Source organism: Piliocolobus tephrosceles, chromosome 5, assembly GCF_002776525.5.
Source record: "Piliocolobus tephrosceles isolate RC106 chromosome 5, ASM277652v3, whole genome shotgun sequence".
Classification (NCBI taxonomy): domain Eukaryota; kingdom Metazoa; phylum Chordata; class Mammalia; order Primates; family Cercopithecidae; genus Piliocolobus; species Piliocolobus tephrosceles.
This window is the reverse complement of record NC_045438.1, coordinates 51,047,160-51,065,731: the sequence shown is the minus strand read 5'-3', so window position 1 is coordinate 51,065,731 and position 18,572 is coordinate 51,047,160. Positions and strand designations below refer to the sequence as shown.

General features: G+C 50.0%; 1 protein-coding gene across 1 annotated transcript; it reads left to right on the top strand.

Annotated features, from left to right (window-relative positions):
• The first annotated feature begins 1,910 nt into the window (after positions 1-1,910).
• LOC111538643 (UL16-binding protein 3) lies at positions 1,911-18,063 on the top strand. The gene is made up of 6 exons (XM_023206165.2): positions 1,911-1,995; positions 5,243-5,506; positions 5,732-6,007; positions 6,737-6,865; positions 8,239-8,278; positions 17,844-18,063. Exons 1-6 carry the CDS (start codon positions 1,911-1,913, stop codon positions 18,061-18,063), a joined length of 1,014 nt encoding a protein of 337 aa, XP_023061933.2.
• Positions 18,064-18,572: the final 509 nt, after the last annotated feature.

Genomic DNA, 18,572 nt, shown 5'->3' with positions numbered 1-18,572 from the left:
CCGCTCCAGCTCCCCTCTGCACCTGTGCTATTCCTCTAGTCCCATTCACTCCCACAACTCTCTCATTCATTCACTGGTTCACTCAGCCTCCAACCACCCTTAAATCATGTCAGGCTCACCAGGTGATGGAGAGAAAAATCCTCTGTGGGTCTGAAAAACACGCCCGAGTCCTGACGAATGGGTCTTGCTTTCATTTCCACCCCTTCACAGCACCCCCAAGTCCATGAAGAGGCCTCGGCCTGGGATCAGAGCTCCAGCTCTCCTCAGGGCGGGCCTGGCTTTTGCTGATTTCAGGGTGGGCCGCAGGGCTCACAACTGAAATAGGAGATCTGCCCTAGATGCTTAGCATGTGCAAGGACAGAGTTTCTTGTAGAATTTGTCATTTTCCACATGCGGACATCCATGCCCAGAAAGCCGAAGACCCTTGAACAGGAAGATTCAGCCACAGTATCAGCTGACTTCCATGTCTGAATACATGGTCTCTAGATCATGGCCATTACAGTCACTTTTGAACCACTTCTGTCTCCATCCTGGGCTAGATCTTCTCACACACAGATCCCTGGACCACCAAGCGATGCCCCTCACAAATCTGAGAACTGCCCACTCCCATGTGTCCGTTGTCCTCCATACCACCCTCCACGTGGCCCCTCCTGCACAGAGGCTCTAGTGCATCAGGCCAGAACCTTCCAGGTAACTGTGTCCTTGCTCAGTCACAGAGGCTGCTGCCATCCCATGTTTCTGTCCTGAAGCATAGACAGGTCCTGGGCTTTGTCCAGGTCTCCTCCCCTTTCCCACAGCCTCAGGACCCTGGGGATTGATGGTCACCAGGTGCAGCTTCTCCCCACATGAAGACTGTGTGAGTGGGAGGTCTGTGTCTATTTTTCTCATTCAATGGGGAAACGGCTGAGTGGCTGGGGGCAGAGTGGGACTCAGGGTTTCTGCCCAGTCCTCACCCCAGGCTAAGCCCTCCCTTGCGGCCAGGTGCCACTGGGCCCCCCACTTACCTCTGGCTTCTGCCCACAGATCTAGATGGTTCCATGGTGACTGAGACGAGGATGCACTCACGTTGCCCCTTTGAGGATGGCTGCAGGGACCATCCAGGGACTGAGCAGAGGTGTGGGTGCAGCCATGGATTTGGGTGTGGTTGGCCACAGATGGGTGTGCAGCAAAGTGAGCCCCATCAAGACGTAGACCCCACCCTCGGCTTCTGCTCTCCATGGAAACACAACTGATCACATAAAGATTGATCACGGTAGGCCTTTAGGGCTTTCCTTTCTTTTTTTCCCCCAAGTCATAAAGGGATATAGAATATACTCAAATAGAATATACCTCCTCATGCTTTTAGTGGTGAGGCAAGGAAGGTCCGCTCCGGACTGGGAACCTGCTGCGCCCTGGACCGAGAGGGGCGGGGATTCTGTCCTGCAGGCGGAGGGAGGGCGGGTGTCGCTGGCGCAGGCGGTGAGGGGGAACACCGCCGCCACTGAATATCCCCGTGCAAGTTTCTTCACCTTCCTGTGCATCAGTGTTTACACTGGGGTAATGATAAATGCTGTGTTGAAAAATTAAAAGAAGAAGGAACTGTGTCCTGGTCCGCGCGGAACCCGCGCACGCCGCCACCAAGTCGCGGGGGCGGGGTGGACGGGGAGGGTTCGCCTGACCTGGCCGCTGTCAGACCAGGAGCCGGGGACAGGACGGAGTGGAGCGTTCCCCAAAGGAGGGCCGGCAAAGGTTTCCGGAGGATCCCAGCCTTGGACTCAGCGCAGCGGCGGAGCGGGGCGGGGTCGGACGGAGGGCACGTCACCGGCCTGGGCGGAGCACCCTACAACCAATCGGCTTGGGGTTCTCTTTGCAACTCAACCGCAGGTCTCCGCTGCGACAGCGACTCCCGGGCCCTGCGCTGCAGATCCCCAATGGCAGAGGCCGCCAGCACCGCGTTCCTTCTGTGCCTCCCGCTTCTGTTCCTGCTGTCCGGCTGGTTCGGGGCAGGGAGGGCCGGCGAGTTCAGGGATGGAGCCTAAGCGGGACGGGGGCCAAACCTGGAGGACTGTGGACTACACCGGGTTTCAGAGGAGGGGAAGGCTTCTGGAAGGACTGGCGCGATCTCCCCGGACTGCGTGCCCCCTCAGTTCCCCTCCCAGGCTCTTTTCCTCCGGTCCTCTTTCTGTGACTACTGCTTGCCCCACAGGCCAGGAGGGGGACGGGGGGTCAAAGAAGGCAGACAAGGAACCGCAGAAGGGTGGAGGGGCCAAAGGGCTTGCAGAGCCCAAGGTTGGGCGGGGATCCCTGGTGCAGACTCACAGCCCCACTCACCCTCGGAAAGGAGAAACCAGAGCCCCCAGAACCCGAGCTGTGGTCAGGACAGAGGTGAAGGGGGTTCCACAGGGACGCGATCACTGACACCCCCACCAGCCACAGGCCTTCTCTGCTCTCACCCGCTCTCCACCACACAAACCCTACAGCACCCCCAGGGCTCCCTGCCTGGAACTTCCTGCCCTGGAACTTCCCTCTGAGTTTTGCTGCAGACACTCACCGCACCCAGGGGCTCACCAGACACTTCCCACCGCTCCCCTCAGCATTCACTTCCACTACCCAGGTCACATCCATTCACTCCCCATCTCAGCCCAGCCCTGTCACCCCACAGGCCTCCCTCACCTCCCCATCCATGAAGGGGCCCTTAGCACCTCCCCAACCAACTAGCGCCCTCTACCCTTCTCCCCAGCAAACACTCCCCATGCTTTCCACAGAACTTAGTGCAGGGGGGATGGGAAGGACCATTTTCCCCAGGATGACCCTGGGAGCGCCAGTGAGTAGAGGCGTCCACTACTTCCCTTGAGTCCCAGATCCGCCTGTTCTTCCTACTGGGGAGCCAACGTCATATAGAATAGTCACTATGCAGACAGGAGTCAGCAAACTCTTTCTAGAACTAACGAAAGGCTGAAGGCACTTTGGTCCTTGCTGGCCATGGGTTCTCTGTGTCAAGTCCTGTCCCTTGTGGAGCAGCAGCAGGAAATGGCAACCTGTTAATAAAAGGGAGACCAGATATGGACACCATCCTATGTCGCTGACCCCAGATGAAGGCACATGCTGTGTCCTGGCAATTGCTGCCCCATCCCCTAGGGTGTCATCTTCAAGTGGTGTAAATTGAAGAGTCACAAGTGTGTCCGACCCTGCCTGTGGCTTCTGGGTGTTGTGGATGTGATGGATATGAGTGGAGGTTCTATGGTTCGGGGTGTACTGCCCCCCTCTTTTGCTGCTGGGTGACATCAGTCATTCCCCAGGACCATCAGGGACCCTCCTTGAAGCCTCAGGTGTGAGCTGAGGGTGAGGGAGTGCAGCCATGTGGTGTCCTGGGGATCAGAACCAACTGCTTGTGCAGCTTCTTGGTTCCCTGTGGCCCTGCTCCTGGCCATCCCAGGAGAACCACCTGCGTCGTCTCACTGCCGGGCCTACCTTCCTAATGGGCAGCTCTGAGGCTACCTGGTGACTGCCCTCCCATTGCTGGAGGCTCATCTCCACCAGGGCCCAGAACCATACCTGGATCCACTTTAAATGAGCCTTGCTTCTGAGCACTAGGGGACCCTGTTGTGATTCTGTGGTTGGGAATTGCCGTGAAATCCACATAGCACCTTTTCCAACTACACATGTCTCTGGGATCTTAGGGACTCCAGGGTCAAATAGCCGTAGTGGCAGGTCCAGCCACACCCCTCGTTCACAGTGTGTGCATGGCTGCATTACAAGCACAAGAGCAGAGTTAAGTAGTGACAGGGGAGGTCATATGACCAGCACAACCTCTAATAGTTACTACATTAGCTATAAACACTGTCCATTCCTGGTACGAATCCAGGAAATGTGAAATTACCATCAAATGGGTCCATGAACCCAGCATATCCCTCTAAGCTGGACCTGACACAGGTGTCCATCCATTACTTTGCCCCACCACACTTCATGAGTAACAGGGAAGCAAGTTAATGCTTCAGATCCTTGGGAGGGGGTCGGATCACACACTATGTTCACTAGGAGTGTCTGGGTATTTGCTGTTTCATGGTGTACAGTTACCAGAGTGAATGCCCATCTGGTTCTGTGGGGGAGTCTGAAGCAGTCATTGCACTTGCTGTGGGGTCAAAGAAGCCCACCAGGGGCTCTGGGCTCTCCTTCTAGTAATGGACTCGATCTGAGATGTGGCTCAGTTCACAAAGCTGGGCAAAGGAGCTCGGTTATTTCCTGGGGTGACTCCTTTCAGCCTCCAGGTCATCCATCCTTGCATTTTGTCTTTGTTGTAGTTATTTAAATCTAGCAGTATCCAGGTGGAGTCTCCATCTCTTTTGGATCTTGGACCACTTCGTACTATGAGCCATGGGCATAGCTTTCTATGGCTGAGGTCCCCAGCTGGCATTGTGACTTCTCTAATTATTTCCATCATTGCACCCTCCTTCCTCTTGACAGTTGACGGCCTCCACTTGAGATCTGTTATTTCAGGATTTTCCATCCCCATTACTACAGGGAGCCTATTTCAGGAACAGCATTCCCTACCCCGACCCTGGCCTTCAGCAACAGACATCCCTGAGCTTCTTGACAATCAGCTGCCTTCTCCCAGGGCCTTCTTATATGCTGGGTAAACAGGAGTCCTCCAGGCATCCCTTGAGCCCAGAGGGTGGCCATTGCTCTGAATTTTCATACTGCAGCCACTCTAGCATCTGCACTTCTCTGAGCCTTTTGTTCTTTCCTCTACAACCTGCCATGTAAGAGATGGGCTTTCTGTTTCATGCATTGTGGGTCATTCCTTTTTCCAAGGTTCCAAAGGCAACCTAGTAGCAGATGAGAAGCACATTCCAGGAACTTACCATGTCTTCTTTCCCATAATAAATAAACTCATCCTTATCCAATTTAGACTACATTGTACCCACTACACCATGCTGCAAAATTATCAGGGTGCTCTCCTGCCTCCTGCAGTCCACCTGGGCTGCAGCTGAAGATCCTGCCATCTAGGTCCTTCCACCTGTAGCAGGCCTGCCACCTCCCTGGCAGGGTCTTGTGCTGACAGATGTGAGTATAGGCCTGGGAAGAGTGGGGAGATGGACATGTTGGCGACCCATGGTTCCTCCACAGGCAGAGACCACCACCCAGGAAGAGAAATCTATGCTCTGCCAGCCCAGTCCTTCAGGAAACTCTCTTGATGTCACAGTGTTTGGGGTCTTTCCCCCACCTCAAACTTCTCCTGTATTTTTTTTTTTTTTTCCCATAGACACTCACTCTCTCTGGTATAACTTCACCATCATTCGTTTGCCCAGACATGGACAACAGTGGTGTGAGGTCCAAGACCAGGTGGATCAGAAGAATTTCCTCTCCTATGACTGTGGCAGTGACAAGGTCTTATCTATGGGTCACCTAGAAGAGCAGTTGGATGCCGCAGATGCCTGGGGTAAACAATTGGAAATGCTGAGAGAGGTGGGACAGAGGCTCAGACTGGAACTGGCTGACACTGAGCTGGAGGATTTCACGCCCAGCGGTGAGTGGAGGAGACCAAGGACAGAAGGGAGCAGAGTGTGGGCTCAGGGACTGCACTTTGTGTGGGGAGAATAAATTAGACATGGGACCTCCATGAAGCCCAGCAGCAAGGGCAGGACTTGGAGGAGACAACAGGACCAGATGAGAAGGGTCTCAGCGTAGGAGGATGTGGGACAGGGAAGAGAATGTGTAAAGACCAGAGCTGATCTCTTTCTGATTGGGGCAGGACCCCTCACACTGCAGGCCAGGATGTCTTATGAGTATGAAACTGACAGACGCATCCGTGGATCTCGGCAGTTCGGCTTCGTCGGACAGAAGTTCCTCCTCTTTGACTCAAACAACAGAAAATGGACAGTGGTTCAGGCCAGAGCTAGGCAGATGAAAGAGAAATGGGAGAAGGACAGTGGACTAACCATGTTCTTTCAGGTGTTCTCAATGGGAGACTGCAAGAGCTGGCTTAGGGACTTCCCGATGCACAGGAAGAAGAGGCTGGAACCCACAGGTAACTGTCAGGGGAGCACTGGGAGCACCCTGGAGATGCCATCGAGTTACACCCTTGTCTGTGAGTGTCTGAGTATGGTGGGTGTGGCTGTATGGGTGAGAGTGGATGTGAGTCTATGTGTGTGTGAGTGTGTGTGTGAGTGTGAGTGTGTGTGTGAGTGTGAGTGTGTGTGTGAGTGTAAGAATGTGAACCCCTCATGGGGGGCTCCTCCTGGGGATGCCTGTGCTCTCCCATGCTCCTCTTCTGTCTCCCTCCTAAATCCTCTTCCTCACTGCACTTGCTTTTGCTCCACTCACTGTGGATTTATTGCCAACCTCGAAACTGTAGGCGTCATTGTGTTTCTAGACCTTTCTCCTTAGATTTCCCTCCACCTAGGATTACTTTTCCTTTCCTCTCCCTTGGTCTCTTTCTGGAAATCCATCAAAACCACCTCAAATGCCAGCCCCGAGACTCTCCAGTCCCCGACCCTGGGGCATCACCTCCTCTTTCACCAGAGCAGGAGGGTGGGCTGTGCTGTCACCTTGCTTCCCTCAGCAGCTGTGTGAGCTCCCTGAGGACAGGGACACCCCCTCTCCCTTCCTACCCCAGGAACTGTCACAGCAGCTGCCCCACAGCAGGGGAGACAAATCCTCTGCCTTCCAGGATGACCTGGGGCAGCAGGAGCTGAGGAGGTGTCTCCTCAGATTTGGGGCATGGACAAGAGTTGTCACTCCGGTGTTTCCATTTCAGAACCACTCACCATGGCCCCAGGCACAGCCCATACCAAAGCCATGGCCACCAGCCTCAGTCTCTGGAGACGCCTCATCATTCTCTGCTTCATCCTCCCTGGCATCTCAGGAGAGTCCTTTAGAGTGACAGGTACTGTGGGCAAAACTGTGAGGGGAACAAGAGACAGATGGGTGAGGTGAGAGGAAGGGAAAGAGAATTCCCAGAGCCCCACCCCTCCCCATGGCCGGGACCTTCTCATCCTGACATGAGACAGGTCAATGAGACCTGGTGTTGCCTGTTGGCAATGACCTGGGCAGCTCAACCTTGAATTCTGATGTATTCTCACTGTCAGAGGGCAGAGGGAAAGGGAGGGGCCCATACCAAAGCTCAGGGCCTATTGAGTTTGAGAGGGTTTAGACAATTCAGGCCTGTTTCAGAGCAGGTTTCTATTCAGGAAGGGTAGTGGTGTGTGGCCTGCAGGCAGCAGAAACTCAGGCATGGGCAGTCCGTGCAATAAGAGAGGAACAGCATGGCTGTTTCACCTAGGATGTCAAGGGAAAGGGTGTCCCTGGAGGAGGCTAAGAAGAGAACCATCTGGAGGAATCCCAGGACAAGGGGGCTGTGAGGGCCTTGGCCCACCCAGTTCCTAAAGCTGCATTCCCAGAGAAAGCACCTTGAGTCCCAAGAGTTAAGGTGGAAGATGAAGAGTAGAGCATATCCAGGATGAGTTTTAGGAAAAGGCCAAGCCCCTTGGACCCATGGGATTCATGGCCAGGCCCTGGGGTGATGCCCCTGCCATTCTGCCTCCTGCGCACTCCAGATCCTGAGCCAGCTGATGGCCCTGCCTGGAGCAGACTGGACTCAGACAGGGAAGCTGAGGTGCTGCTGAAATTCCATGGTCACCACTGAGCTTGGCCAGGAATGAATGGGGCAGGGCAGGGACAATCCCATTCAGAGCTATGGGTGCAGCTCACAGGGTGAGGAGAGGCTGAGAGACAAGGGGAAAGAAGGAAGTTCGCCTGCAAGCCCACCCAAAGCCAGGAAACATGGATCCAGATACTTCTGTTTGGACAGGGCTCCTCCAGGTCGTCTAGACCTTTCTATGAGAGGGAGGAGAAGTACCTGAGTGAGGGTGCAGAGCCCTCATTACCACTCTCAGTTCTGAACCTCCCTGGGCTGTAACAGGACCTGGGCTAGCTCTGTGGTGTGGTGAAGGAGGGAGGAGGATGGGACAGGCTGCACAGCCAGGGGTAGGGTTGGAGGGAGAAACATATTCCGTATTTGGAGGAGAGTCTCCAAAATGGAGAGGGTCTGGGAGGGATCACCCAGGAGAACAGATCCAGGTTTTTCTCAGCCACTTAAACCAACACTTCATCTTTTGTCAAGGTGAAAGATGATATCAAGAACCCCCTGTTAGTCTGGTCTGGTTCCTGCTCTCCCTTTAGGGAGGCTGCCTGTCTACTCACCACTGTGCCTTTCTGGAAAGCAGGAGTTCAAGCCTTAGCAAGTCCACTGTGTTGCAGGAAGTCAGGGACCACGAATGGAGGGACAGGCTGGAGCTGTGGCAGAGGAATGTAAGTTGTGAAGATTTCATGGATATTTATCACTTCCCTAATAATACTCTTATAATTTCTTACCCCTGTCTTACTTGACTCTCTTAATCCTGTTATCTTCATAAGCTGAGGATGAACATCACCACAGGACCCCGTGATGATTGTGTTAACTGAACAAATTGATTGTAAAACATGTGTGTTTGAACAATATGAAATCTGTGCCCCTTGAAAATGAACAGAACAACAGCAATTTTAGGGAACAAGGGAAGATAACCATAAGATCTGACTGCCTGTGGGGTTGGGAAAAAAGAGCCATATTTTTCTTCTTGCAGAGAGCATATAAATGGACGTGCAAGTAGGAGAGATATTCCTAAATTATTTTCGTAGCAAGGAATATAATATTAAGCCCCTAGGAAAAGAATTGAATTCCTGGGGGGAGGTCTATAAATGGCTGCTCTGGGAGTGTCTGTCTTATACAGCTGAGATAAGGACTGAAATATGCCCTGGTCTCCTGCAGTACCCTCAGGCTTATTAGGGTGGGGGGAAAATCCCACCCTGGTGAATATGGGTGAATTTGAGGTCAGACCAATTCTCTGCTCTTGAACTCTGTTTTCTGTTGTTTAAGATGTTTATCAAGACAATACTTGCGCAGCTGAACACAGACCCTTATCAGTAATTCTAATTTTGCCCTTTGCCTTGTGATCTTTGCTTTGCCCTTTGCCTTGTGATCTTTATTCCCCTTTGAAGCATGTAATCTTTGTGACCTACTCCTTGTTCATACATCCACTCCCCTTTTGAAGTCCTGAATAAAAACCTGCTGGTTTTGCTGCTCAGGTGGGCATCACAGACCTTCCGACATGTGATGTCACCCCTGGCAGCACAGCTGTAAATTCGTCTCTTTGTACTCTTTCTCTTTATTTCTCAGACTGGCGGACACTTAGGGAAAACAGAAAGAACATATGTTGAAATATTGGAGGTGGGTTCCCCCGATACCACAGGCCCCCAGCAGATGATGAGGACATTGTAGACTCAACATCTCATGCCACTCATTTCCTTTGGTGATGATCCTAGCAGCCATTTTTCTTAACATCTTCTGTCACTTTCTCTCAGTGGTAATGAAAGGAATTCCTGTACAAGCTTTAACTGAACAAGAAATCCCAGCAAAAAGAGTTCTTTCTGCTTCTTTGATTGTGGAAAACAGACACTTCTCTGAAGCATGACCTTATTCTTCCAAGCAGTATTGCTAGTAAAATAGCATGCTGGACTTCAGATCTCAGGGATCTTTTCCATGCACTGACCAAGAATTGTATTAATCCTTTTTACTGTTATGCTTTTTTTACAGTTTCTCATTCTGTCAACCATATTGGAGTGAAGTGGCATAATCATCACTCACTGTAATCTCCAACTCCTGAGCTCAAGTGATCCTCTAGACTCAACCTCTAGAATAGCTGCAAGTACACATGCATGCCACCATGCCTGGCAAATTGTTTGATTTTTAGGTAGAGACTGAGCCTTCCTATGTTGCCCTATATAGAGAATTAATGGGATTTCATTCTTCTGACATGTTATATTTAATAATAAAACTAGGGATGCTGCTAAATATCTTTTGGAGACAGAGACTTTAAAGATCACTCTTAATTTATAGGCAGCCTGGCTGTCAGTCTCCACCAGTGTCCTGATGTCCTGGGTTGGCAGATATTCCTGCCTCTATCCCTGCTTCCAGAATGTGATGCTTTCTAGTTTGTCCCCAGCCCACTCCAGGCTTGACAGTGGCTTTTCTCATCATTCTTCAGCCCTGACCATGCTCACTTCTAGTAGAAGAAATCTTAACCATAGATACATCTCTATTTGTAAATGTTATTCTATTCCCCCATAGACAAAAGATCAGAAGCAGAATATATAAAGAACTGCTATAAATTAATGAAATGCACCTAATTATTCAGGAAATGCTATGAGCAATTCAGAGATCCTAAAGAAACCTGTGAAAGCTTTCATAGCTCTGATACAATCAAGAAAACAATGGTCTACCCCTGTATACTCATCTTACCAACAAATTTTTTTAATCTGTCTCTACCAATTGGTGGACAGGAAATGGAATATCAGAGACTTCTTACATTGTGGGTAAGAGTCCAGATTGAATCACTTTTTTGATGTCTACTCAGGTAGTATCCAGGAGAGTGGATACTGTGCTCATCCCACTAACCAGCAATCCCAGAGTCAGTTCTGGGCTCCAAACATGTTCCAGAGAACATGGAGATACTAGGATGCTGACTGTGCTGTCCTTTGTCATAGCGAAAAGTTAGCAATGAAATATTCGAGAATAGTACAGAATGCTTTTCAATGTTGATGAAATATTCCTGTTTCATTCTACATCAGACTACAAAATCCAAACTAGCAAAAATGAAACAATTCGAATGCTGGATGAAAATGTTAAACTTTTCCAACATGTTAGTGAGCATTTGTGATTTACACACAATAAAAATAACCACATCAATCCAGATCACTTTCCATATTTCCCAAAATATACAGATCAATCAGTGGGACAAATACACACCATAGTATAGATATTTAGGAAAATAAGGGGGTAGGAAATGCCTGCATCCATCAGCTCCCTGGTGATGAAAGACATTCTTAGAACAATTGCTGAACCCAGAGTGGCGTCTTAGCATGAGATGGTCACAACGTCTGCAGTGAAATCTAATTTGGAGTTTGCACAGGGGTTATCTGGAGAGTGTCCTGGTTTGCAAGGAAACCATAGTAAAGTATGGGGCATGAGGTGGCATCTCTAAGATGGGGCATCAGCGTGACAACTCACTCTCAAGTAGTGCAGGAAGAGAAGTTCTCCGTAATGTGCTTGCTCTGTTCATTCTATTGTTTCATTTTTTTTTTACTAGTTGGAAATAGAAATTTAAGAAAAACTTACTTTTCAGAAATTGATGTGAAGGGGTGAATACCTCCATAAATGCAGCACAGCTCCTCCTCCTGCAAAGCCAGGGCCTCCAGGTATTTTCCTCTTGCCCCTCAGCCTCAGGCAGCTTCTCCTGCCCCCTCATCCCCTGAAGGCAACCCCCAGGCCCCTCTAGAGACTGAAGCAGCTCAGGCCCAGGGTCCCTTCATCACTTTCTAAATACATGGCCTGATCCAGATGGGACTCAGATCTGTGAAGTGTTGGATTTCCATGGGCACAGGAGCTGAGGGAGGGTTCTCCTTCCATACAGGGCTCACTTTACAACACAGCCATCGATGGTCACCCAGGTCTGAGTTGGCGGCTGCACCCTTTCTCCAGTCAGCTCATCCCTGTGGTCACTTCATCCACCTACAACTGAGGAACCCCCAGCACATCCTCATCTCACTAACCATGGAGGCATCGGGAACTGTGGGCAGAAGTAAGAGGGAGGTAGGGGGGCCCAGTGGCCCCTGGCTGCTGTGGAGGGTATAGCCTGGCGTGAGGACTGGGCAGAGACCATGAGTCCCACTCTACCCCCAGCCACTCAGCTCTTTCCCCATTAAATGAAAAAAAAAATAGGCACAGACCTCCCACTCCACAGAGTCTTCACGTGGGGAGAAACTGCACCTGGTGACCTTCAATCCCCAGAGCCCTGAGGCTGTGGGAAAAAATGGGAGGCCTGGGGCAAGCCCAGGGCCTTTCTCTGCTTCAGGACAGGGGCATGGGATGGCAGCCACCTCTGTGACTGAGCAGGGACACAGCACCCTAGAAGGTTCTGGCCTGATGCCCTAGAGGCTCTGTCCAGGAGAGGCCACACAGAGGGTGGTCTGGAGGACGACAGACATGGAGTTAAGCAGTTCTCAGACTTGGGAGGGGTAGAGTTTGGCAGATCCCGGGATCTCTGTGTGAGAAGAGCCGCCCATGCACAGGGCTGGGGACAGGAACCCAGGTTAGTCCTGGGAGGAGGCCACTGGGAAGGCCCTGGCAGCCTCCAGTGGCTTAAGGCTGGGTAACCTGGGTCAGTGACTGGGTGAACAGGAGGAAGGCAGAATGCTGGCAGGACAGTCCTGGGCAGGACAGCCAGGTGACAGGAGGAGGGGCCTCTGTGCACACCTGGGCCCACCTGACTCACTCCTGCTGTAGGCTCCTGGCCACCAGACTCAGGCCCACCCAAGCTGGAAATAGAAGCAGCCCAAAGGTGCTAATGGCTGTGATCTAGCGATCATGCACCTCCTCCAGCAACCAGGGGGACACAGGACACACTTATCAGGAATCCAGAGTGTTTTCTAGACTCACGGAGGATGGTTTTTCTCTCCTTCATCAGGTGTACCTGACATGATTTAAGTGGTGGTTGGAGGCTGAGCATGCAACTGAATGAATGAGACACTTGCAGGAGGGAATGGGGCTCAAAGGAAAACCCAGGTACAGAAGGGGAGCTGGAGTGGCTCCTGGAACTGATACATGAATTCAGTCAAGTTTCAGGATACAAAATCAATGTACACAATCAGTAGCATTCTTATACTCCAACAACATTCTAGCTGAGAATGAAAGCAAGAACACAATCACATTTACAACAGCCACAAAGAAAATGAAGTACCTAGTAGTTCATTGACCTGAAGAGATGAAAGATCTTTATAGGAGAACTACAAAACGCTGCTAAAAAAATAAGACACAACACAAATGAATGGAAAAAATATTTCATGCACATGGGTTGGAAGAATCAATATAGCTAAAATGGCCATACTTCCCAAAACAATTTATAGATGCAAAGGTATCACTATCAAAATACCAATATTGTTTTTCACAGAATTAAAACAATCTATTCTAAAACTTATTTGGAACTAAAAGGAAAAAACAAAGTTCAAGCTGTCGAAACAATACTAAGCAAAAAGGACAAAGCCAGAGGCATCACATTGCCGGACTTCGAACTATATTATAATGCTACAGTGACGAACACAGACCAACACTGGTACACAAATAGACGCTTAGAGCAGTGGAACAAAATAGACAGCCCAGAAATCAACCTGCACACCTACCGCCATCTAATCTTCAACAGAAATGAGCAATGGGGGAAGATCCCCTATTCGAAAAATAGTGCTGGGATATCTGGCCAGTCACATGCAGAAGAATGAAACTGAACCCCTACCTCTCACCATATATGTAAAATAACTCGATATGGATGAAAGATTTAAAGATAAGTATTAAAACTGTAAAAATCTTGGAACATAATCTAAGAAATACCAATGTGGACATAGGGTCTGGCAAAGATTTCATGGAGAAGACACTAAAAACAATTGTACCAAAAAAAAAATTGACAAATGGGATCTCATTAAAGAGTTTCTGCACAGCAAAAGAAACTAGTAACACAGTAAACAGCCTGTAGAATGGGGGAAACTATTTGCAAACTCTGCATCTGATGAAGGTCTAATATCCAGAATCTATAAGGAATTTAAACAATTCAACAAGCGAGAGCAAAAAATCCAATTAAAAATGTGCAAAGACATGAACAGACACTCCAAAAGGAGACATACAAGTGGCCAAGAAACATGACAAAATGCTCAATATCACCATTCATGAGGTAAATGCAAATCAAAACCACAATGAGTCACCATCTCTTACCAGTCACAAAGTCGGAGATGGTGGTGAGGCTACAGAGAAAAGGAAACAGACACTGTTGGTGGGAAAGCAAACGTGTTCAGTTGCTATGGAAAGCAGTTTGGAGATTCCTCCAAGAACTTAAAATAGAATTACCATTCAATCCCACAATCCCACTGCTGGAGATATACCCAAAGGAAAAGAATTCATTTTATCCAAAAGACACCTGCACCAATATGTCTATTGCAGTGCTGTTTTCACTAGCAAGGACATAGAATCAATCTAAGTACCCAACAACACTGAATTGAATGAAAAAAAAAAAATGTGGTACATAGACACCATGGAAATCTATGTAGCTATGAAACACAGCAAAATCATGTCCTTTTCAGCAACATGGATGGAACTAGGGGCTATTATCCTAAGCAACCTAAGGCAAGAACAGAAAACCACATAGTGCATGTTCCCATTTGAAAGTGGCAGCTAAGCATTGAATTCACATGAACCACAGATGCTGGAGATTACTAAACGGGGGAGAGACGAGGGGCACCTGGGCTGAAAAACGACCTGTGGGGCACCATGCTTACTGTTTGGGTGATGGGATCACTGGGACACAAAGTCTCAGCCTCCCAAAATCTACCCATGTAACAAACATGTATGTGTACCCTTTAAAGTATAATATAGGTTGAAATTAAGATGAATAAATAAAATAAAACAACATAAGGTCAAAAAACTGGGGTTAACTGACCAGAGTGAGAGGATTCTGCACTAAGAACCCTAACCCAGCTCAAAAAAATAAACTCTAATCATTTAAAATAATCGTAAGTTGTATGATGATAATTGTATAAGAATTATACATGAAAGTGCCAAAACCCTAAAATTAACACTGTATAATGGAATTACAGATGATTTTCATCTTGTTCTTTATACCCTTCTTTTCTTTCCATTTACAAGTGACATTTTTTGTTTATCCTCAGGAAATCCTTGCTGTCAGCCTTCTCTTTCTGCACCCACCCCCTCCTGTTCCACTGTCCACCTTAGCCCTTCCTCTGGCCTAGGACTGTGGCTTCCTTGGCACTGAAGGCACAAGAGCTGCATTCAGCCTCGGGAGAGAGGAGGATGCAGGGTAGGTTGTGCAGGTGCTCTCGGCATTGCAGAGGAACCTAACAGCTCAGGCCCTCTATCACAGACGGCTGCATTTCTCCACCAGGTTAGCTACAACTAAGCCAACCTTGCCCCTTGCTCATTGTTTTTTTTCTAATTCTTCCCAAGTACATACTTGAAAATTTGTATTCTTCCTCCGACCATTTCTTTCTTTGTGTGGTCTGCCCAATATATCCTGATTTATTGTGCTCAGAAAACACTGGACTCACCATGTCAGTGACAGCTACAAGGCCACAGTCTCCACTCGCTGGAGGGGCACCCTGGGCTTGGAGCCCCTCAAAAACTCCAGCCCCAGAGAACTCTATTTGTCCTGTCTGGGACTCACTGGAAAAGCCCCATTCATTGGGTTTGTCATTGTTTGACCTGCTGAGGTCTCTCTCTAGGGGAAAAGCCAGATCCTCAGAGCACTGGCTAAAAGCTATCATTGAAACTGTACAACCGCACCATTTGCATGTGGGGCAAACAAGTGGCTATGGGGGAAATTGAGAGAAAGATTTGGGGAATGAGATGTGCATAGCAGCTGGCATGTGCCCAGGAAGCACCTGAGAAGGCCACATCTCTGACCTTCAGCTGATCTGGAGGTTCTGTGCAGGCAGGAAGTAGAGCTACAGTGGTGACATCAGCTCCCTGCCTGAGTGTGACGGGGTAGGAGTGCACCACACACACAAAGCCCTCCACACCAGGGAGTGTCACTCAGTGTCACTCCAAGGGGATGACAGTCAAGGGGAGACTGTGGGGAGAAGGCTATCCAGCTTCCTCATTTCCATGGAGACAATACTCAGCTGAGGTAGTACTAGTGACTGAATGTCTGTGTCCCCCCAAACCTAATCCCCAACACGTGCTAGGAGGGGGAGGCTTTGATAGGTCATTAGGTTACTAGAGAAAAGCCCTAAAGAATGGGGTTGGAGGGCCAGGCACGGTGGCTCATGCTTGTAATCCCAGCACTTTAGGAGGCTGAGGTGGTCAGATCACTTGAGTTCAGGAGTTCAAGACCAGCCTGACCAACATGGTGAAACCCCGTTTCTGCTAAAAACTAGCCATGAGTGGTGGCAGGAGCTTGTAATCCCAGCTACCCAGGAGACCAAGGCAGGAGTAGGGCTTGAACCTGGGAGGCAGAGGTTGCAGTGAGCCAAGACTGCACCATTGCATTCCAGCCTGGGGAAGGAAGGAAAGGAGAGAGGGAGGGATGAAGGGAGGAAGGAAAAAGGAAAGGAAAGGAAGGAAGGGAAAGAAAGAAAAAAGAAAGCATGGACGTAAATCTGTATGACTTTGGGTCTGGCTAAGGCTGCTTAAGCACTGTATGCCAAAGCACTATTTTTTCTTTTTTCTGTTTCTTGTTTGTTTGTTTTGGAGCTAGAGTCTTGCTCCATCAATCAGGCTGCACTGCAGTGGTGCGATCTCAGCTAACTGCAACCTCCACCTCCCAGGATCAAGTGATTCTCCTGCCTCAGCCTTCTGAGTAGCTGGGACTAAAGGCACACACTACTACACCCGGCTAATTTTTTGTCTATTTTGTAGAGACGGGGTTTCACCGTGTTGCCCAGGCTGGTGTCAAACTCCTGAGTTCAGGTGATCCGCCCCTCTCGGCCTCCTGAAGTGCTGGGATTACAGGCGTGAGTTACCGCGCCCGGCCCCTGCCAAAGAACTATTGACAAAAGAAAAATAGTTTGATTTGATTTATTCCAAAGGTAAAACCTCTGTGCTTCAAAAAGAACGCCATTTAGAAAGCGAAAAGACAACTTACAGCTTGGAGAAAACATGTGCAAATTATATATCTGGTAAGGGACTGGTATCCTGAATATATAAAGCACTCTTTACAACTCAATACTGTAAAGATAAATAATGCAATATAAATATGTGGAAAGGTTTTGAATGAACATTTCTCTGGCGAAGTATACACTGGTCACTAAGCCCACGAAAAGAGGTTCAACATCCATAGCCGTCAGCGAAATGCAAATCACAGCCACAAGAAGATGCCACCTGACACCCAGAAGGAAGGTTTTCATCGTAATCACAGGGAGGACATGGAGAGACTGGATCCTTCACTCCTTCCTTCCAGGTGTAGAGCGCAGTGAGATGGAGTCGGGATTGAGTATGGGCGAGAATGTGGCCTGCAGGGCTGTGATGCTGAATATTAGGTGTCCAGTGGATTGCATTGAGGGATGTTCAGATGGCTGGTAATGGACTGTTTCTGGGTGTGTCTGTCAGGGTATTGCCAGAGGAGACTAACATTTGAGTCAGGGGACTCGGAGAGGAAAACCCCATCACTGTGGGTAGGCACCATACCATGGGCTGCCAGCTGGGCTAGAGGAAAGCAGGCGGGAGAGGGTGGGGTGACTGCCAGCGGATCTCTCTGGCTTCTCTCTGCCTCCCCTGTGGGTTCTTGTTTCCTTCCTCCTTGGATATCAGACTTCAGGTTCTTTGGCCTTTGGCCTCTGGGACTTGCAGCAGCAGTTTCCGACTTCGGGAGGCTCTGGGAGCTTTGGCAGGGGCTGAACATGGCTTCCCCGGTTTTGAGGCTTTCTGATTTGAACTGGCCTCTACTGGCTTCTCTCCTCCCCGGCTTGCAGACGGTCTACCATTGGACATCGCCTTGAAATCGTGTGCGTTAATTCTCCCTAATGAACTCTCATTCATACACACACACACACACACACACACACACACACACACACACACACATCCTATTGGTGCGGTCCCTCTGGAGAACCCTGACTAACCTGGGGTGGGGAGGTTGTCCCTGTGTCACCTTCTTCCCATTTTCGGGGCGGGGGTTTCTCCTTGTTCTCCTGCCACCTGCTTCTCCTTCCCTTTCTCCCATCCTCTCAGTGAACCTAATTTTCCACACGTCCGGGGCTTTTCTCCGCCTCAGGACGTTCATCCTGGAAGGGGCCCCAGCCCAGCGGAGGAACCAAAAGCCCTGGTCCACAAGCGACGGGCTCAGGGAGGAGACGACGAAAAGCTCCTGGCCCGACCCGTGGACCCTCAGGACCAAGTGGGTCACGGGCACCGCCCACCAGCAGGCTCAAAGCAAGCAGGAGGGGAATCCACAGGGAGCCGCACAGTGGGAGCCCCAAGGGCCCGAGCTGTAAGGTGATGTCTCCGCATGAGCCGGATGTGAAGTCCTCCCAGTCCCCCACCCCGGGTTGTAGAAGGAAGCCAGCAGTTGCCTCTGATTTCCCCTCACCTCAAGCCCTGGGCGGGGGGAACTGTCCCTGGCGCGATGGGCGAGTCCGCCCACCGCAACCCGCTCGAGGCCCTGTCCCTCCTGCTGGGACGGCGGCGGCGGCGGCCGAACGCCCCCTGCGGGGCATCAGGCAGGCGGGACCTAGTCCGAGCTCTGGCGCAGCGGGCGCCGCTGGAGCGCGAAGAACCCGGAGGGACTGGGCGGGGCGGAACTGAAATCCCCGGAAGGAACTTTGACAAAAGGTTTTTGCGGTTGAAATCCACAAAAGCCTTTAATAACCTCCCTGAGGCGAGCAAGAGGCAAAAATGACTTTAGAGTGACTCCGACCCGATTTCACCACCCACAAACACACAAAAATGAACAACACAGCAAAAGTACAAAACTCAATCCCTGCTCTTTGTGAAACACGCATTT